This window comes from Calonectris borealis, chromosome 4 (genome assembly GCF_964195595.1).
Source record: "Calonectris borealis chromosome 4, bCalBor7.hap1.2, whole genome shotgun sequence".
Lineage (NCBI taxonomy): Eukaryota > Metazoa > Chordata > Aves > Procellariiformes > Procellariidae > Calonectris > Calonectris borealis.
In genome coordinates, this window is record NC_134315.1 from 43277690 (window position 1) to 43299171 (window position 21482).

At 40.6% G+C, this 21482-nt stretch overlaps 2 protein-coding genes across 10 annotated transcripts in view; one reads left to right on the plus strand and one right to left on the minus strand.

Annotated features, from left to right (window-relative positions):
• The first annotated feature begins 4775 nt into the window (after window positions 1–4775).
• Window positions 4776–16110, plus strand: HPF1 (histone PARylation factor 1). The gene is made up of 8 exons (XM_075149357.1): window positions 4776–4888; window positions 6085–6244; window positions 7849–8035; window positions 8527–8625; window positions 9668–9818; window positions 10528–10615; window positions 11222–11394; window positions 13336–16110. The coding sequence occupies exons 1-8, from the start codon at window positions 4832–4834 to the stop codon at window positions 13465–13467; spliced, it is 1047 nt and encodes a 348-aa protein (XP_075005458.1). The 5' UTR covers window positions 4776–4831; the 3' UTR covers window positions 13468–16110.
• CLCN3 (chloride voltage-gated channel 3) overlaps window positions 15591–21482 on the minus strand; it is a 70911-nt gene continuing 65019 nt past the window's right edge. For 6 of the 9 annotated variants that reach the window (XM_075149348.1, XM_075149352.1, XM_075149349.1 and 3 more), the window contains 2 exons: window positions 20390–20465; window positions 15591–18704 (listed from right to left, as the gene is read on the minus strand). In XM_075149348.1, the coding sequence (XP_075005449.1) occupies window positions 18546–18704; window positions 20390–20465 (235 nt within the window). In that variant the 3' untranslated portion in view covers window positions 15591–18545. The remainder of the gene's footprint in view (window positions 18705–20389; window positions 20466–21482) is intronic. The other 3 variants (XM_075149355.1, XM_075149351.1, XM_075149353.1) reach the window with 1 other exon arrangement.

The window sequence follows — 21482 nt, forward strand, 5'->3', positions numbered from 1 at the left end:
GTACAAAAGGACACCAATGTGGCCAATCATGTAGTAAGCCACTTTTTTTGTCTTCGTTCTTCAAACTGCCTTTTTAATGACAAGAATTTAAATGGCTCCCTCTTGTGGCAAGAAAAATGCAGTATCATGTTCTTTGGCAAAAATTAGTCGAACAGAAATTAGAATGTACATATATTTATACTGCATAGTCTAGTCATCAGTATGTTCTGGTGACTGATGAGGATACTGCACACACCTACCCCTTGCTGCTTAGGTACTCTTGAAACTACCGAAGAAAGTACCTAAGCATGACTTAAACTGTTACCTTTCAGTTGTATATGCTGAAGGGTAGGGAAAAATAGATTGCGAACCATATGTATTGCACCCCATCTAACTTGCTAATGCAGTCTAGACTATATTGTGTTTCACAGAACTCTGTCCTTAAATATAAATATCTGGAACATCTCAACACAGAATATCCAGATAACATAGCTTAATTTATTTCCGATGTTTTTCATAGGTGAGCAAATCTGAACCTTGTAAGGGGTGGGAGGAAAACAGTCAACACTGGAGGAAAGCTATGAGCATAAATGAGTCAGTGTATGGCAGTGAGGAAGCATAAATTGGATTTCAACAACCCTGCAAGTCATCTTTCCTTCTTTCTAGTATCTACTAGCTGATAAAGCTTTCACTTAGGCTTTTAACTCATGAAGGCTTTCTTCACAATAATTAATAGCTATAAAACTCTGAAATGAAGAACTGAGATTTTGCCATAGCATGGAGCATACTTTGGTAACTTTGGACATTAAGCAATAATCTTGGAAATGGACATAGGAGAGGAAAAATCCTCATAAAACACACTAAGGACTTGGTGACCTCAAGGGGCAATTTAAATGTATGCACGGAAAGTATCTACCATAGCTTTTGAGAAAGCAGGTCTGAAAAGTTTTGTTTCAAGACAACAGACTCCAGTTCTGTGGCTTCTCACAAAATCTGTTATTGCATAGTTATGAATTTTAAAAAAAAAAAGCTGGGCTTGCTGCAGAGTAGGACTAATCATACAGATGGCTTTAGAGCTTGATAAAGCTACTTTGCAGACTAAGCTCTTGAAATAATCCCCGTTTATGCTGATTCAGAAGTCTGATGGTATAGAGACACAGGAGGCTACGTTTACTAGTTTGAAGGAGGAGGCTTTAAAATACTTTATTGTAAACTCTGCTTTAGTCGCTTATCCTTCTTCGTAAAAAGTCTTCCATGTTACATCCTTACAGGCTGTTAACAGAATGAATGCCAATATGACTACCAATATCAAATTATATATGCTTTTCAAATCTAGGACTTGAAGTGGGAACAAATTATTTGGAGGTAAATACACACAGATGGAGTTAGGACTTGTTCACAGAGAGGAAAAAATTACTATGGTGCACTGAATAATTATTCAGTATCTTACAGTTTCTCTTTTAAGGGCTTGCATGGTAGCACCCTACAATCTACTTCCACACTTCAAAGAAGAAATGATGAGGATAAACCCTTTCAGTTATTCTTCAGTTAAGTTTATCAAACCTAAAGTGTGTACTTCAGCTCAAAACTGCTGTTCTGAAAACATCTTATCAGCTGCCATCTGGGACTAGATAAATCTAACCTCAAAAATACCTCTTTTATCTATCCAGCCATGCAAAGTTAGTTTTCTGAACATAACCACCATCATGATCTTAACGGAACCAAGCTACCTGCCTTATTTCAAGTCTGATGGGATAGGATGAGGTAACTGGGCATTTCATTACCTATTTCTCATGAGGTACTCATTCCAAAATTGTTTGGAAGATTTCTATAAAAGGATTGAGTTGCACTATATACACACACACATATATATACATAAAAATATTTTAAAAGCCCATTATATCTTAAATATGGCCAAACACTGCTACTCTTAACCAATAATTTAGTGGCTGGGGTACCTGCCTGGGAAGTGTGAGAGACCGAGTTCCTCAGATGGAGAGGGTTTAGTATCTTCCCTCCTGGATTCTGTGTCTTTCTCTCCTGGGGTATCACCAAACTGCAGGCTATTCTAGGAAAGAGGTGCTCTCGGAGACTTAAATAGCTTGTGTGGAGAAAAGAATAAAAAAAACCAACTGATCAATAAAGCTCACAAGAGCTGTATCTTCAGTGAAGTGATAAAGGCCTTCCAAGTTAGGCTTTTGAAACCTAGCACTAATATTAACAATAAGGCATTGCAGAAGTATTTTTCTAGTTAACTTGCGTTTTCTTCTAGCATAGCTTTGCCTTGTGAGATATTGGCATACCTAAAATGGGGCCACCACAAGTTTATTTCAAACTTCTCTCTCCATGCTATAATGCAAAATATTGTAAGAGGCAAATGTCAACCTCTTAAGTTTTCAACGTTTTCCATCTGTAAAAAGGTTCTGTTTTCTTCTTGACCCAAAATAAAGGTAGAAGCTTTCATGCTGACTTCATTTACTTGCTTTGTAGCTGAAGACTAATGTGGCAGGAATACACACTTGAAACTCTAGGCTAAGTCAGGAAGCATGCTTGGGCTATCCTTCCCATGTCATTTTTGCATTCACTTTAGTAACATTGTAATTGTGGAACTGAAAATGGTTATGTGAAGGGTTTCTTTCAGTAAAAACTGAGAGAACAGGAGGGCATGATAAGCATCTGCAAAGCTATAGCTTTGGAGGTGAGGTTAATTAAGGAATTAACCGTGCAATAGGGAAAAAAGCTTATCCTGAAATAGTAATGGGGGACAGAGCTTAGCATTTGTTAGCTTTAATACTGAAATGGGAAATATTGGTGCCTTTGGTGTCACTGAACCAATTTGCTGCACGAGGTTGGAATTCGGGTAAGCTAAGCTAGGGTATAAAATGGATACTTGTGATGGGGGTAGGGGAGGTATGCCTTTGTTCTGAAGTCACCTAGAATGCTTTCCACCAAGCTACTGAGGAAAATGTCATTCCTTCAGGTGCCATTTTGTCTAGTCTCCACTGCAGTTAAGGTTTGGTATACTAGAAATTATGGAGTGAGACTAACATTAGAAAGCATTTCCCAAAGAAACCTCAGGGCTGTACTCTTCACACTTTTCAGGAAGAAAATTAGGTTTGTGGTTCATTAGTGAGCTTTTGTACCTTGTTTCTTAACCTCAGGTTAAGACCCCTTAAACAAGGTTTGGATTTGAAATCTAATATTCCTTTCTTATGTGTGCAGGATTTTATAAGGAAACAATTTAATACATAGGTTGATTTAAATAACAATTTTTCCAGCTGAAGGAAGAGACTTTGTGATTGTCCTGTATCTATATATTATCAACCCATGGTTTCTACAAAGTGCCTAGCTGTTTTTACATACAGGAAATAACATCGTCAGTCAGGATCAAGTTTCCTGTGATGTTGTGTGTAACTCTTAAAAGTGAATGCTGTAGACAGACTTAAAATTATCAAGCTTTTGTTAGTTGTGTAACTGTCAATGTCATATGTGGTTGAAAGGCACTGCAGCTTATTCCTAGAACTAAGCTAATTATGCATCTTTGCTGAATACACACTGCACACCAGAAAGAATTCCTGTAGCTAAACTACATTATGCTGCTTTAAATAAAACCACTGCAATCTGATTTATTGAAACAAAAAAGTGAAGGTTTATCTATAACCAGCTTCCCACTGCCTCCTTCTGTGCTATTGGTTTCCTAGGCCTCTTTTTCTATGCAAAGCGTTTTGGCAATATACTTAAATGAGTAGATGTTGCATAATATGATTATATGCTTTTCTAAACTGAGGAATGTGTCCCACTTGCTGCATGGTACACATTGCTGCCTTGATTCTTTCATTGGAAGAGAAATTATGTGATGACACTTTTATATTCCTGGCAGCTGTCAAATGCTAAAGCAGAGGTTTAGGGGATTGGGCTTTTTTCCTTTTTCTGTGTACTGAAAACTAGTATCACTTCCTTGATCTCTTATGTTTTTAGCTCTGAAGGGAAAGATTACACCTGATTCAGGTAATCCTTTTTTCTCTGTCTCATCCCAATACACTACCCTAACTTGTATTACAGGAATTTGCACGCGTGTGTAATCGGGGTAAAAAAAAAAAATCAGCCTCGAAAGTGTGTATAGGCGGTCCTGAGGTGAGCTAGCCTACCACTGAGGACACACGGCTGTAAGCTTCCCGACTTGATCTCTAGCACCCAGCTCCAGCCATAGACGTCTTCGCAATCAAGGGTTAACTGCGTTCGTTCTCTTCCCACCTCGTTCCCCCCTCAGACGTAGTGATGCTTGCTCTAGCCCGAGGCTAACACATCTTACAGGCTCCCGCTGTGCCCCCTCTTCCCGCCCCCTCTAATCCTCCTTCTCTTGCCAGCCGACTCCGGAACAGGCTGGCTCCGGAGCCGATGCGTAAATGTACGTAGATGCGTACTGCCCTTGCAAAAGCGCTTATTCACCTTGCAGCAAGGTGTCTACGTGGGAAGGAAAGGCGCTGCCTGTCCCCCGCCGCCGTCTCCTGGGGCTGGGCCTCTGTCCCCTCAACGGGCGGGGGCTGGCGGCGGTTGCCGAGCCGGTCCCCTGCGAGGCCCCTCCCGTCTCCCCGAGACACCCGCTGACCTGCTCCCTCCTGGCCTTCTCAGGGGCGGCTACTCCCAGCCCCTCCAGGGGTACCCCCCTCTCCTGCGGGCGGACGGGCACACCGTACGCCCCGCCTCGGCCGTTAAACGCCCGTCGCGAGCTCGTGCGCGAGGGGGTGGGCGTGGCCGGCCAGGCGCGCGCCGCCGCCTGCGCACGCGCGGAGGCGCAGTGCACGACCTCGGAAGCGGCGAGGAGGGCGGGCGCGATGCGGACGGCGGCAGCATGACAGGTGGCGGGAAGCGGAGGCCGCGCGGGGCGGCGGGCCCGGCCGGCGAGCAGGTGGCCGTTAGCGGGGGCGGGGTGGGGGGGATCGCTGCGCCTGAGGGGGCCGAGCCTGCCAGCGGGCCCCGGCCCTGCGGGGGGTCGTGGGGACCGGCAGCCGTGGCCTCAGGCACCCCCGGGCCGGGGAGCGAGCTCCGAGGGCCGCGGTCGTGGGGCCGTAGGCCTGAATCGGCGCGGGTGCCCTGTCGTAGTGCCGGGCCTCTGCCTCCTTGCCCCTCGTTCTGGTTTGCCCCGTAGCTTTGAGGAAAGCCCCATGGCTCCTCGTTTTCCAACACGGGAGCTTCTCCTCGGTAGCCGGGCTTCTGCCGAGTGACCACCGCCTTTCAGGTGTGCTGTGAACAGCAACCGCCCCAGCCTCCTCATCCCCAGGGGTGCCTGCCAGTCCGAACAAGTACTCGTGGTATAGTTAAGGACCTGATGGCGGCCCATGTAAGAGGTGAAATGTCTGCCTCATTGTACTGCCTTAACAAGAGAAAAGAAACCTTGCTTTTTGTATTATTATTATTCTTTAAAACGGGGGGGGTGATGATTCCTACCAATCCTTAGAGCCTTATGTGGGAACGAGGTAGCTGAGATTACCGCTTTAGTGGTGTGCGTGCTTGAATGGGTCATTTTCTGGTCTGTTTCAGTTCATGTTATATCATTTTTTTAAAACAACTTAAACTTTAAGCTACTTTTAAAATGCTGTGCTGTAAACTGCACCAGTTCAGATGTTGAATAGTGGAGTAGTTCAGATAGTAGAGACTTGGAGGATTTTTTGTTGTGTCATTTAACCAGACATGACAAAATAGTATCCCTACTTCCAAGTGTCTGTAAAACACACGAGTTTCTTGGATGCAAGCTGCTGTGTGATTGGAAATGGCCATTTTAAAATAATGTAGAACTTAGATTAAACTTTGGGATTGCTTAGTCCATTGCTTGATTAACTAATAAAGGTGCTTCTGTTGGTTATATTGACCCATTAATATCAAAGTAGCACTTTGCTATTTCATACATGTTTAGCACGTCTCAGATAATGCGCTTTTAAGGGATTCTGTCCAAAATAGATGTTCTAATCAGTATATATGCTGGTTTAAGTAACAAACATGACTTAATGATCTTAATCATCGTTCCTCCATTAATACAGAAGCTTTGTAAAATCCTTTAGTAGAACTGACAGGAAGCAACTAAATGAATTTTTTTTTTATCTGCAGTGTGAAAAAAATGGAGACGTCAAGAAGAGAAGGTCAAATCAGGCAGATATCCCCGATAATCTTCGTCAAGACGCAGAAACATGCTATCGGCTCAGACTGCCTGAAGACTTCTATCAGTTTTGGAAGTTTTGTGCAGAACTAGATCCTGAGAAACCAAGTGGTGGGGTTTTATATATTTTTTTGCCTTTTCTAACTTTACTCTCACTGCCTGAAGGCAGGCAAACTGGAGGTGGTCAGATACATTCTAATGCTGCTTCACTTTTCAGTTAAGATGTAGAATATTTACATGAGTGTAAACAAGAATACTGGAGATGATCATGAAGATGTCAGTACACTTCAGGCCTTCTAAAATATAATTACTTAAATAGTGTAATACGAAGGGATTAAATGTTGTCTAAATCTGCCTTTCTTGCAAGTACATTCAAAATGTTTGGTATGGAACTAAAGTTTCCTCATATCAATCCAGGTTTCAGCTTCCTCAAATTTATTATATAACAGAACGTGTCATCCCTGGGCGCTCTAGAAATGATAGTTTCTTTTAGAATCATAGAATGGTTTGGGTTGGAAGGGACCTTTAAAGGTCATCTAGTCCAACCCCTCTGCCATGGGCAGGGACATCTTCAACTAGATTAGGTTGCTCAGAGCCCTGTCCAACCTGACCTTGAATGTTTCCAGAGATGGGGCATCTACCACCTCTCTGGGCAATCTGTTCCAGTGTTTCACCACCCTCATTGTAAAAAATTTCTTCCTTATATCTAGTCTGAATCTACCCTCTTTTAGTTTAAAACCATTCCTCCCTCGTCCTGTCGCAGCAGGCCCTGCTAAAAAGTTTGTCCCCATCTTTATTATAGGTCCCCTTTAAGTATTGAAAGGCCACAATAAGGTATCCCTGAAGCCTTCTCTTCTCCAGGCCGAATAACCCCAACCCTCTCAGCCTTTCCTTGTAGGAGAGGCGTTCCATCCCTCTGATCATTTTCGTGGCCCTCCTCTGGACCCACTCTCCAACAGGTCCATGTCTGTCTTGTGCTGAGGGCTCCAGAGCTGGACGCAGTACTCCAGGTGGGGTCTCACCAGAGCAGAGTAGAGGGGCAGAATCACCTCCCTTGACATGCTGGCCACGCTTCTTTTGATGCAGCCCAGGATACGGTTGGCCTTCTGGGCTGTGAGCGCACATTGCCGGCTCATGTCCAGCTTTTCGTCCACCAGTACCCCCAAGTCCTTCTTCGCAGGGCTGCTCTCAATCCCTTCACCCCCCAGCCTGTATTGGTATTGGGGGTTGCCCCGACCCAGGTGCAGGACCCTGCACTTGGCCTTGTTGAACCTCATGAGGTTCACATGGGCCCCACTTCTCAAGCTTGTCCAGGTCCCTCTGGATAGCATCCCATCCCTCAGGTGTGTCAACCACACCACTCAGCTTGGTGTTGTCTGCAAACTTGCTGAGGGTGCACTCGATCCCACTGTCTATGTCATTGATGAAGATATTAAACAGTACCGGTCCCAATATGGACCCATGAGGGACATGACCTGTCACGAGTCTCCATCTGGACATTGAGCTGTTGACCAGTACTTCTTACAAGAAGTGTAATAACTTAACTCTTGAATGAAAGCTATCTGAATAAAAGAATGTCTCAGCTTTCTTTGTCTGGTAAACAGTGTTTGACTGTTTGGATTTGTGGAAGCTTTTGATACCTGAGTGACAGAGGAACTTGTTGGTTTAGATATGCACACACCAGAAAGTAAACCAGTTCATGCTTTGCTTTTCAGATGCACTTGTGTCAAGTGTTGGACTTACGCTGGTTGGACCGTATGATATTCTTGCTGGAAAACACAAAAAAGCAAAATCAACAGATCTGGACTTCAATCTTCATTGGAGATTCTTCTATGATCCCCCAGAATTCCAGACTATACTTGTTGGGGATAGCAAAACACAGTATCACATGGGATATTTCAGGTATTTTATTTAATATATGCTCTTGCTGGACTATAATTTTGTGTAGCTATTTCTCCGCCATTTTCCACAAGACAGGATTTGAGAACTGTGTGCTATCGCCAAACAAGAATCTTTCTCTTCTGTAATAGGATATTAACACATGGGTTGATACCTTTTATTAAAAAAGATCAAAGATATTGGAGTTGAAGTCTAGGTTTAAATATTTATTAAACTACCTCTCCCAACCCTCCAGAGCACCTTCACTTATTAATCTTTAAGTTTTGCCATGATACTTAGAAGAAAAAGTCAAGCCTTATGAAATAAAGGGAATGTGTATTCTCTCTGCATGTATTGATACAAGCTCCTTTCAAAGCCATGCTGTAAGATTTTAGAGTGTTTCTTGTTGCATTTCTGAAGGAGATGGTAGCATGGTGAGGAGGCAAATTAATTTTACTTTGAAATAGGAGAGATGGACACAGCTTGACCATTTGTGTGTACTTTTTCATAAATAGGGATGTGCCAGATGAGCTTCCAGTGTGGGTTGGTGCAAATGAAGCTAAGAAGGGCTGTGTGATTTCACAAGTTGGTGATAATGTCTTTGCCGCAGTCAAGTAAGATTCATATTTACTTCTATTTATAAAAAGTAGAGTAGAAGAGAAACTATTAATTGGGAGATGCGATGTGGAATAATGCAGCTAACTTTTGTATCTTTCTTTCTCAAGAAACCCTCACTTATTTTCTGCTCCTGCTAGCAAGTTTAATGGTACTTTCAAAAGCCCTAATAGGCTTCTTGACAGTGTTTTCATTTTACAAGTAAAATAGATAAGTGTTAATTATCTCATTCTCTAAATATATTGGAAGGAATAGGCTCTATAGAAAAAAAAAATGCCCACTGGGTGTGTTAAAATACTTCATCAGTAAAGAAAGGGCATCTCAAACAGTGGTGAAGGAAATCTGAATATTGTACTAAATAAGTAGCATCTAGCTCTTGTTCTTGCCTACATAAAAGTACTTTTTTTTTTATATAGTGAATAAATACAAGAAGTACCGTTTCTGACCTAGGGCAGGATAACATTTATATGGGTATGTAATTCCATATGATTCATGAAGCTTTACACGATCCTGCATCATGAATCTAAACAACAGATTTCATGACCTGTCAGTTAAAAATGGAAAGCTCTCTAAGGACAGATACATGTCAGTAAGTGAAAGCACACTGAAGAAAAGCTTTTGCAAAAGAACCCTTGTGTAGTGCAGAGTTAAACAAGGACATTTGTTTTGAAAGCACCATGATGAAACTCATAAATATGTATTTATGTGCATGACTTGGATGACAAATATGGCACTGAAGCAGCAAACTGAATTCTTAAGATAGAAAGATGAACAGCTACTGAGTCCAGGAGAATCTTCAGCACCTGCAGATTGCATAAACTGTATTGTTATGCAAATACAGATAGGAAATGCCAAAGTACTGTCTGTGCCAAACTTTTTTTCTTTCTTCTTGGTAAGAGTCTTGCATTCCCAAGTCTGCGTGTATAAATAAACCCATGGCTGCTAATCTTCATTATAAGATTTGGAGGCTTAGTGATAGAAGGCTATTCACTTGTTTGTTTTCTGTTAAGCTCTTTTAAGACATGTTTCTTCTGTCTGCAGATTATTTTTGTCAAAAAAACTTAAGGAAGTGAGCGATAAAAAGAAAAATGCTATTTTGAAAGACATAGATGAAAAACTAACAAGAACAGCGAAAGAACTGGGTTATTCTCTGGAACAAAAAACCGTGAAGATGAAACAGAGAGATAAGAAAGTATGACTTTCCTGATCCACTGGAGAGAACTAAGTTCTGTTAAACTTATTTCATTTGCTTGCCTGCTTTTTTTTAATTTTATTTTTTTATTTTTCCTCCTAGTCAGTAAAGATGCTAATCAGCTCTGTCTATAAAACTTCAGGAGAGGAAAGATTAATACAAGTGTGTTCCAAATAATAGGATTAAATCAAAACACTTTACTTTTGTAAACCATAGCTTGGCATTCAATTAAAGGAAAAAAAAAAAAAAAAACCACAATAGAAGGGAAAACTAAAAGAAATGGGGAGCATGGAGAAAACTGCTTCAAAGTGAAGATTCATGTAAACAGTTGATTGGGATCTATTGGAAAAGGGAACATTAAGGATGATATGGTAATCAAAAAACCTAGTAATAGAGGTTTTTTGCAGACCTATCAGAAATAATTATGGTAGGGAGTGACTAAAGAAATGTAGTACAGTGCTACACAAGTGACTACAAGGATACCTAGATTTCAGAACTTGGCTGAAATGGAGTTTCCAGTTATTTTAAACTTCAGTACTTAAAAGTAACTGCTGCATACTTTAAAACTAAGTTGATGTCCTGGAGCCTGGACACTATATTAGGTTTGACCACCAGCAATCAGGTGTTGATGTTGTTTAGTGAGGTGAGTGGTTTTATGTCACAGTATTGACTTATAGTGCTATATTCAATTTCCTGTCTCTCCATTTAGGTGGTGACCAAAGCATTTCATGGAGCAGGCCTAGTTGTTCCTGTAGACAAAAATGATGTCGGATACAGAGAACTTCCCGAAACAAATGGTAAATGTCTTGTTTACTATATTCCTCTGCTTTATTTAAACAACCTTCAGTCACACAGCTACTCTGCAAAAACCAAACTGCTTTCAATTTCTACTTGAAGAATGAGCTGTGCAAGTGAAAGGCAGAAGTCTTAACCATCACACTTGAGCTCAAAGCATTTTCTTTAAATGAACCAGATCAGAATCGATGAAACATGCTAAATCTGAAATAATAATTCCTGAAGGAGTAGTTTAGACGACCCTCTCTTTTGTATTGGCACAGCCATACAGGAAGTAGATCCAAAGAACTGATCTACATTCAGGGATTTGTGGGTTTATTTCTTGTCCCCCCTCTTCTCCCAGTGGTGTTCTAACCAGAATCAGTTCCTTGATGCAAGTTCACCACACAAATGCTGGTCTCTATATGGGGAACTGAGACGGATGGGCATGGGGCAAGAATGAGCAGCAAAGGAAAGGGGCAGGTTTTTTCACCAGCAGCTCACGGTGTGCCCACTTAGTCTTCATGTAAGCGTGACGCACAGGTGTGTTTTTGCCACAAACAACTACTGTGCAATATTAAATTTCTTTATTTAAACATCTAAATATTTCTGCTTTTGTTTTTTTGCAGCTAATCTTAAAAAAATTTGTAAGGCCATTGTTGATGCTCCTACCGATGATGAGAGACTGAAGGCCTTTGCACCCATTCAAGAAATGCTCACCTTTGTTCAGTTTGCTAATGATGAATGTGACTATGGAATGGGATATGAACTGGGTATGGACCTGTTTTGCTATGGATCACATGTGAGTACTACAGCAATCATACTTCACAAAATTATGCATTATTTTATGCTTGCACTGGGAGTTGTTCTGTGGTGTAGATCTTTATTCCCAACTCTATTGCATAGTTATCCCTAGGAATCGTGAAAGTCTACAAGAATATTCTTAATTGCTGAAGACTGTTAAAAAGTCACACTTATGACACCATTCCATGTTGAATTTAAAATTGCTTGTATGAAAGCACAATCCTGCAATCCAGAAGCATTTAAACAGCATTTAACTGTTCTGATTTGGTGTGCATAATACGAGGAGTTGTCATTAGACTCCTAAAAATGCAGAATGTCTGATCCAGATATACTGAATAGCTATAGCCACCTATCCGCAGCTACTTGTATGGGCACAAGCACGCATGTTCAATGGGATCAAGAAATAGACTGGTGTTTGTAGTAACCCCAGCTGAAAAAATGGAATCTAAAAGTCAGTTGCCCACCTATGCTGCCTGTATGGCTGTGTAAAAGACCTCCCACCAGCTGGCTGCATCTCTTAAGTTTCTAATATCTCTCTTTCTGGTTCTGTGTTAACAAAGAATATCATAAATAAGCTGATTGACTTACTAGCACTTAATCACATGTAAAGATTCTACTTCACACTTTTTGTTCCATATTAGCCACTGCCCCGCTGATGAAAAGGGTCATGTCTGTAATAAATCTATGGCTAGGAAATGACACATAAAGAAGCTTCAGCATAAGTGTAATATTAGCAGATGGTCATAAAACACCTGTGCAAAATAGCTTCTTTTAGTAAAAACAGTATTGGCTGAGGGGTGCTCCAAAGCATCATGTAGAAAGATAAAAATCTTGCAGTACTAAATGTAGGCCCAGAAGAGTTGTGCTAAACACTAGTTAAAATATTTAGCCACTGAGACGAAGGAAAACTCGCTGCTCTGTCCATATGCTGTTAAATTACTAATGTGTTTCTTAGATTTCCTGCCCTGCTAGTGTAAATTCCCTACAGCATCTGAGAATGTGTTGTATTTTCCTCTGATGTCCTGCTAATTTAGGATCCTTCCTTCAGTGACTGCTGCTTCAGCTGCTTAATTCCTTCCTACATCTGGAAGGGCTGTGAAGGAAATAGTTAATTCCAGTTGGCTGAGTAGGTGGAGGCAAAACCCCATCTTTCATGCTTCGTGCTTCTTAGCACATGAGATTAACCAGACAAACTCGTGCAATGAGTAATTATGTCTTTATGGCATTGTGGCGTGGCCTGATACCTATCTTATGCAGCAGTTTGAAACAGCTATAATTTCGCAGCTGTTTTCTGAAAATAGAAACCTTACTTCATTTTCTAGTTTAGTAAACAGAAAGGAAGAACAGTGGCTTCACGCATAAATAACACCCCAGTTCAGTCCCAGCATTTTTGCCTGTCTGTAGATGCTTACAGCTGCTTGCTGGTTCTGACTAGAGCTCTGCGTGCAGGGCCAGAAGAAACACTGACACTTCATCTGTAGCCTGAGACACAGAAAATGACTTAAACCTCTTCCCCTTCATAGTAGATGTATAATGGGCTTACGCGTACAATAATGATAAGAAATGCTAAATATGCTCTGACTTTTATACATTTGAAGCACTTAAGTGGTTACTCTAAGTACCATCGTGATCCCCTCGAGCTGTGGAGTGTGACAGGACGTGGGACTTCAACCGCAGGCTGGACAGCTCCATGCCTTAACAATAGCTATCATGTCTTGCATTGCTAAAAACAGATTTCCATCTCTGGCTGCAGCAGTTCAGGTAACCCGGCCTGACCTTGCTGCTGCTGCAGATGTAGTGTGGGTGTGTCCTCGGTCCCTTCAGGGGTGGCTGCAGCAAGCGTGTTGCATGTGGCAAAGCCTAGCGGTCAGGCTGCTCTCACTGTGTAAGCAAAGCCCCTGACCCCCCGGGCTGCTCTTGTTTTCCCTCTCGCCTGCAGTACTTCCACAAGACGGTGGGCCAGCTGCTGCCCCTGGCTTACAGCCTGCTCAAGAGGAACCTCTTTGCCGAGATCATCGAGTCGCACTTGGCCAACCGGCGGGAGGAGAAGGTGGACCAGCTCCTGCCCTGAGCGGGGCCCCCACGGGCCCGCAGCAGGGCGGCGTCCTTGCGTTCTCGGGCGTGGGGTTTTCTTTTTTTGGGCGGGGGGGGGGGTGTGTGTGTGTCTGTACTCGCGGGGTGTCCCCGCGCTCAGTAAAGCTTTTCTAAGGACGGAGGCGCCTCTCCTGCTGCCTGCTCGCGCCCAACCATCGGGGGCGGGTGGGGTGCTGGCCGCGCGTGCGCTGAGGCGGCGGGCAGGGGGGCGTCACGTGCTGCTACTGCGGCAACGGCAACCGTCGGGCGGAAGTCACGGCGCGCGGGGCGGGCCGCGGGAAGCCGCGGAGGACTGCGGGGCCTGCGCGCCCAAACGCCGCCGGGAGCTGCGCGGCTGCCGACCGTCACCTTCCCCTGCTGCCGGTACTTGCTGCCTGTGCCCGCAGCTCAAGCTTCGGCACAGGAAAAGTTGAAGTACAGGGTTCGGGTTATTCTCCGTTCTGTACGCCTCTCTCTTTCTCAGCCTGAAGCTAAACCTAGACGAGTTAGCGTTACTATGCTACTTACTGTAACGAAGCACAAAAAGTGCAGGTTACTATTTTACATTTCTTGGAGAATCTGTAGGCCTTGGGGAAGTGATCGAATCATGGACTTGTTTGGTGTAGCTCAGTCGCAGCTGGCTTCTTACTTCCTCACTCTCGGTGATTCTTATTGGCATTGTGCACTTCTTCAGTTCTGCCCCACCACATCGGTAAAAAAATCAGAGCAGCTTTGCCTTTTGCATTACAACAAAGCACTACATCTGCTCTCAATCTTCTGGATCTGGCTGAATTAACAGGAAACAAATAGGATTAAAAACCAGCTAACTGACATTGCAAGATAAATCAGAAATTCCACTGCATTTGCTACCTTGTTAGTCAGATGAACTCACCCCATTTTCACTAATCTGGACTTCTGAAAATAGAATCAAAGTGATTTTGTACAAGGTGCAAATTGTTTTCAAGTTCATTGGTCCACTGCTCTATTTTGTTGTTGTTAGAGTTTTATTCTCTGGCAACTGCTTGAAATAACATTTGCTTTTACTCAACAGGCCTGCCATTGTACAGTGACTTGACTTCTGTTGTAGCAGTTCACATCATTACTGATGACGATAGTACTGCTAAGGAAGATTACAGGCCACTAGTAACATGCTCAGATCTCAAAGTTGTCCCTACTCTTTAGCAAATGATTGTACTCCCAAAGGTCCCTTCCAGCATAATTCACAATGTAAGTCAGAGTGCTTCAAAAGTGTCAAAACGGTATTTTCAGTTCTCAGAATCACATGCCATGTCTACTTTTGTAAAGTTGATAACCCCACCCCTTTCAATCAGCATATAAATGTTCCATTTATTCAAACATAAGCACAAGCATACAGGGACTTTTTTGTGGGACCAGATTTTTATGTTTTATACATAAAAAAAGAGGTACTTTCTTGAAAATGCAGTCTCATTCCCCCTTACTCTTTAGGTTCCAAGCAGAAGAGACCTTCATATTGATGCCCTGTAAATCATACAAGTAACAAAAAAGTATTCACCCTTTGCGTTGTTATTTAAATATGAACTTCAATCTGCAAAAACGGGGACCTTAGTGTGGATGTTCCAGTCCTATCTATTAACCTCTAATTGACAAGGAAAGCTGTTACACCAACTGAAAAAATACTGGTGCTGTACATCATTAATATACATTATTATACATCATCAGCAGATGTCTAACTTACCTTTTTTTTTTTTTAAACCAGAGGTATTAAAAATGTACTGTGTAGCAACTATGTAATCATGGCTTTTAGACAGTAAAAGCATCATCCACTTTTGACCCTCTTAAATCATTAAGCCAACTATTCTATAATTATATAATTAGAACAATTTTTAAAATGTCTATTTTGGGAAATAAAAAACCTAATACTGATCTGTTTGATTGGGTTGATTTGGCTACTGATTTGTAGCCAAATACGAGGCAATACAAAGACTGCACCTCCTCCTAAAATTCATTCTTTTTTTTATCTGCTTACTAGTTTTGTGTGTAAAATTCCTAGCTGTTAATTTTCTCTCAGGGAAAATAAATACAAAAATCAACACAAATATTGTTTGTGAAAACAATGAGAAAACATGACAGAACAATAAATGGTCATACAGAAGTTTTTAATGTTTGATTAAATCATCACAGTAACTAGAATTTTTACTGTAATGATATGCAGCTCTACCACACTATTATAAATAAAAACATTAAGATCAATATTAAATACAGCTCTAGGCAACATCACAGATTAACAAAGAATGCATTCTTCATGAACCAGTAACTGAATGGTTTTTAAAAAAAGAAAGAAAAAAAAATGCTGACACTTTTCCCCCTCCCATCCACCACTTTTTTTTTTCAAATTAATAACTTGAGTAAGGCGCTGGAAGTTTTACGTTAGAAAATTTTTGTTGCACAGCTCAGGCACACGTACTTCATTATCAGAACCTCTTACATATGTTTACCAGAAGACATTTTAAGTGTCAACAGGGAAAGCTTAGCAGATAAGAAGAGCAGAGATGCACAATGTATATGCAGCACTCAGGATCCACACAGAAATTATAAAACACAACAGGAGTGTGAACGGTATTTTAACTCAGACAGTACAGTCTGTAGGATTAGGTGCAAGTCAATACAGTACACACAGCCGTGTTTTATGAGAACACCAGAAACGGCAGAGGTTTCAAACTGATTTAAAGCAATTTTTATACGTGTAGCGCATTTATGTTCTTCCACTGCAGAAAAAAATTAGACAACAGAAATCAGCATCACAGACAACTTCCAGAGCTGCCTTCTATAAATGGGCCAAATCCTGCTTTGTGAAGTTTCTTCTGTAAAGTTTCTTCAGGCTTACACAATGTAAGAGAATAAATTTTGAACCACCTACCACTGACTTCACGTGGCAGAACACAGCTAGTTGCTGCAGCACTCCCCTTTTAACACAGCCTGATTCTCCGTTTCAGTTCCAAACCCGTTTTTAATACAGGGGCTGATCACCATGAGCCCACTGGCACCTTTTGCTTTCTACTGGTTCCAGTTGCTGCAAGAGATGAGATGATGATGTGTAGACGGCAGTTTTATACACAGAAAAATGAGTAAAAATTCAGCAGCGCACTTAAGCGCAGGCATTATTTTGGAGCTTGCCAACTGTACCAGAATTTTGTTTCAGTATGTTATTGTACTTAAGATAAAATCACACTGAGTACTTTGCAAATAAAGATGTTTGAGGCAAGTGTGATGAATGCCTTAGAGAGACCTAGGATTATTATTTTAGACTTTCACCATTTATATTTTTGCAGTCTCGTGGGCATAACTGTTAAAAGACAGAAATTTTCTCTAACCCTGTATTATAAAGTATGACTTTTGTCAGCCAGATTTCTTAATTTTTTTCCTCCCAACTTTAGGCTTATAGCATGTTGCCTTTTTTCCTCTGCATGTGTTTGATAAAATGAGTATGAAAGAAATTAATCTCGTGACTGGAAAGAAAAAAGTAAAGAAGTTAGGGATCTGTCGGTTCACCTGCTAGTGTGTGTGTTGCTGCTGAATTTTAAAGTCCTGCCAAAGTTTCAAGTACTGGATTCGATTCTGCCTTGCTGCTCATCTTTTGTGGCCACATATCATTTACACCTCTATATACTTGGGGGGAAAAAAAAAGTCAAAAGCAATCTAATAATTATAGTTGCTTTCTTCCTATTATTTTTAAAACCCTGCAGTTTTTTAAAATAAAATTTTAATATTACTGTTCCAGTTATCTGCTAGTAAAGAAAAAAGAAAATCTCAAGGTAACGGCAGTGAAAGTTACATTTGAAAATGATCTTATATGCATGCTGGATCATAAAGAAACCATTTTGTTTAAACCCTTCATCTAGTTGTAAACATTTGCTAATCCTCCTAATTACTTGCAGAGGATTATGAATTATTCTATAAAATCACATTAAAAAGGTAATTAGTTATGTGAGATATTAACTGATTCATATTTAATAGATTTTTTAATCCATACAAATATAAATAAAGAATGGTAAAACTTCAAGAAAAATAATATACATTTAGTGCAAGTTATGAGTTACATTTCTTCCTACCATGTCAGCAGTGGAACGTCTTTTGTGGAGAAGAAAAAATAAAAATGACCATTCTCAAATTTTACAGGGCGGGGGAAAAGATCTCCAGTGTTGTAGCATGCAATTTTTACCAGATACACCTATACAGAATTGTTCCAGCTCTTAACTAGTAGAAGAGCAGTATTTTTCCTTATACTGCACAACATTGGTATATATCATAGTGTTTTCAATAATACAAAAATTGCATAAGACCAGGTCACATTATTGATATTTTCTGCAGCAAAACCAGTCTTTTTCTTTGAAACGCTAGTTTCATCTCGTTTTAATTTTTCTCATATCATGACAGCACATGGGTTGAAAGAAGTCTCACATGGTTCTTGCAAGGTATTACCTGTTCCAATCTGTTTTTGTCGCAGTGGATCTGTACTGCCCCAAGCATTTCATGATGTACAAACTTACACGTTTAATGGCACAAGAAAAACCTCCCTTCTTGTGATCAAACCTCGGTAACTCACAGTACATCTCAATATGAGAAACAACTGCTTCAAAAGGGCACACCAATTTTAAAGAGGCTTTGTTACGGCTCAGGAGAGAGAGAAATAAAGCTCTTCTGGAATGTAGAAAGGTGACGTGTAATAATTATACGTTTCATGAGTTAACACAACAGTTTTCAATGGTAAAAAGGGCCAAGACCTTTCAGTCTCTGTAAGATGGCTCAATTCAGAATGATCCCTCCAGAAACAGGGACTAGTAACACATCTCTTCAATGCTGAAGTACCAGGCTGGGGCTGGAGAATTGCGCCACCTCGCACGGCTCACCCACTGCACTATCATGGCAGACCTGACGTCTCGGGACGCATCCAGTGCAGGACAGCAGCTCTCCCTTCCCATGCTCCCATCAGCCTTCCGCCTCGCCACATATTCCCCCAGACCAACTCCTGATTTCCAGCAGCACTGTTATGCAAAAACCCAGCTATCGTCTCTGATTTTACAAGTATCCCCCAGCCTAAAGTGTTGTGCTATTCAACAAATGAACCTCCTCTTCCGTTTCCTCTCTCTCCTCAGCTATGGGTTTCAGTTGAACATTATTGAGGCGGGGTCTTGGTTTGCCGTCTGGGCCATATGACGGAGGATATCTTTTTTTGTTATAATGCCAAGGAGGCGCCTGAAAAGGATAAACGGAAGATCGGTATTAATCCAAGCAGGAAAATAATAAAGCAGAACAAATCTGTAGCCACGTCCTTTTTGTTGACAGGAATAGAGCAAAACTAAACAGCCTGATTTTCTTACTTAAACAAAAACATTTTATTAACCAAAATATTGAGGAACCACCGGTTTGTTAAAAGACAGCAATGCTGAGACACCATATCAGATGGTCTCTCTGACAGCTGTAGTCCATTTTAATGAAATACAAGTAATACAAGTAGAGCCCATGACAATTTTTATTTAACTTTTTGTTTCTACAAAAATGAAATTTTGATCAGCGTATGCCAACAAAAAAGTAACAGAGAGGGACAAAGAAAAAAGAGGTATGAAAAAGAAGTGATATTGATCCCATTTCAAAAGGGAAGCATGTTCCAACCTTGCCATCAGAAGTGACGTACCGCTTGATGGCCCAAAATCCTCACAGCAAATCAAACTCCCCTCCATTTTTAAATCGTAACAATCCTTCCAGTCTGATGAACTGGCTCAGGCTGAATGTATTCATAGGAGCACATTGTATTGGCCATGAAACTTTTGTAAAATAAACAATAGTTAACTAGTTTTTGGAGTTCACAGCTTTAGAAAATAAATCGTGAATAATAAAAGAAAATTTTCATTTGCCAATTTAGATACTGTGCTCTTATGATGGGGTCTTCGTGGCTTTTAGAATTATAACTCTGCAAAATATCAAAAAAGATGAGACTGTCCAAAAGGATAGTATCACAGGAGAAGCAACGAGCAGAATGAATGAGCTGCTGCCCTTGTTATTCTGGTTAGTACATTTCGTTTTGTCTTATTAAAGGACGCATGAAATACTTGTGAAATATGAGCATAAAATGAGAACATAATTAGCATGTTTTGCACATAAGCAGCTAAACTTGGTGGGTAGGTTTAGTAGAGATGTAACTAGCAACCCATGTCCAAATTAAGACAAAGTCTACCTTCAGCTAAGGTTAGTTCACAACATCATGGTTAAAACGGTATCTAGATTCTGAAGTCAATAGTCAACATAGTAGCGGGCCACTCAGTGGCTTAGGATATCACTGAACATTTTATAAAGGAGTACATTAATTGCTGTAGGTAACAGCAGCAGAATCACAGGACTTTACATAAAATCACAGGACTTCACTAAAAATAAGAGTACTTTTAAAAAATCACTTTGATAAAGGGGGATTACAGGGAAGATCTAATGCTGCGACACATTAAAAACATGCTTTGCTTCTCAAAAGACATGATACTTACTTTGCTATTTAACAGCTATTTAAAGCTGTCAAGATCAGAAAAGAAATTGGCATATATGAAAATCTTAATTTGCATTAGGAGGGGAAAAACTATTCCTACCTGTGTGCTTTCCCACCGGGGGAAATTAACAGATCAACTAGATGGATTTATGTGACCTCAAGAACAAAAAGATCAGAAAGTCTATGGTTTACTTTCCTTTAATGTTGTGAATAACAGTATGTCTGTATGAACAGCTTAATTTCTACAAAAGGATTTTGCACATATTGTTTTATGGTTTAATACAAATTTGTAGCTTAAGATGATTTCATTGTTCAGCTGATGTCATAAAAGCCCTGAACAGTTCACAAGTTTCATGCTTCCTGACTTCTAATGTGTCTAATTATGAGATCTGATATATCTAATCACCAAGGGTTCGACGTGCTGCTTTAGTTGCTCGAGATGCTCTAATATGTTCTTCTTTGTGATGATCCCCAAGACAATCCTGAAACAGATCATGTTATGCTAATAACTGTGTGTGAAATCAAATTAAAAAAAAGTTCTAATCATAATGAAAAAGGATTAGAGTACAGCAAAACAAAAAAAAAAAAAAAAAGGTTGCAGGAAAGCTAATGAGATAATTAAATGAAAAAATGATTTCAAAGTCAGTACCCTTTCCCAGACATTGCCTTTTTTCTTTTTCTCCCAAAATGCTGAACACAACTGGATCTTCAACCACCCCAGAGCAGTATGTTTCTCATATCAAGTACACGTCAGGGAAGTGTACTTCAACCCTTCTCCCTAAATTCACGTCTCTTCAGGTTTTAGAGGCACTGAAACTAGAATCTACTTTATTTCCTTTGTTTAATAGTTATTTCTCCTCACACACGTAGATCATTATTCACGTTTTAACAAGCCAGAGTAGATGAACAAAGTAGTAACTGTGTAAAGTGGTAGCAACTGAGGTTTGAAGCTGCACTATAAAGCAGGGTTTTCTGGTGTCCCTAGAAACAGACAAATTCAGACAAATTCATGTCATTCATGACAGTATAAATCAAGAGCAACTCCCTGAAATGGATACTTCGGTACAAATTAGGATGAGTGAGACTCAGTCTTTAATATCTCTGTATTTGTCATCAGCACCAATTTCTGCACAGTTCCTATTCCAATCTGGATTGGAACCAATAAGTTGATATGTGTCTTTATGTGGGTGTATTCAATTTGCAGGAAATTTGCATCAAGGCTTGATGTCCACATGGCTATATGCCATGGCTAAATACTACTAGTACTAGTATTTACTATCACCTTGTTGTAACAGACAGTGTGCTCATAGAATATCATAAGTTTGTAAATTGAAGTAGGACAACAAATATGAATGTCTGAAAACAGCGAATTATTAAAGCCATCCATACTTGCTGCTACTTTATCATAAAATAGTTAAAAATTTATAGTACAGTTTGACTTAGCTTTGCACAATTAAGCTTTCGAGTCGATTTTAACATCAATGTAAATGTTTTAGCAC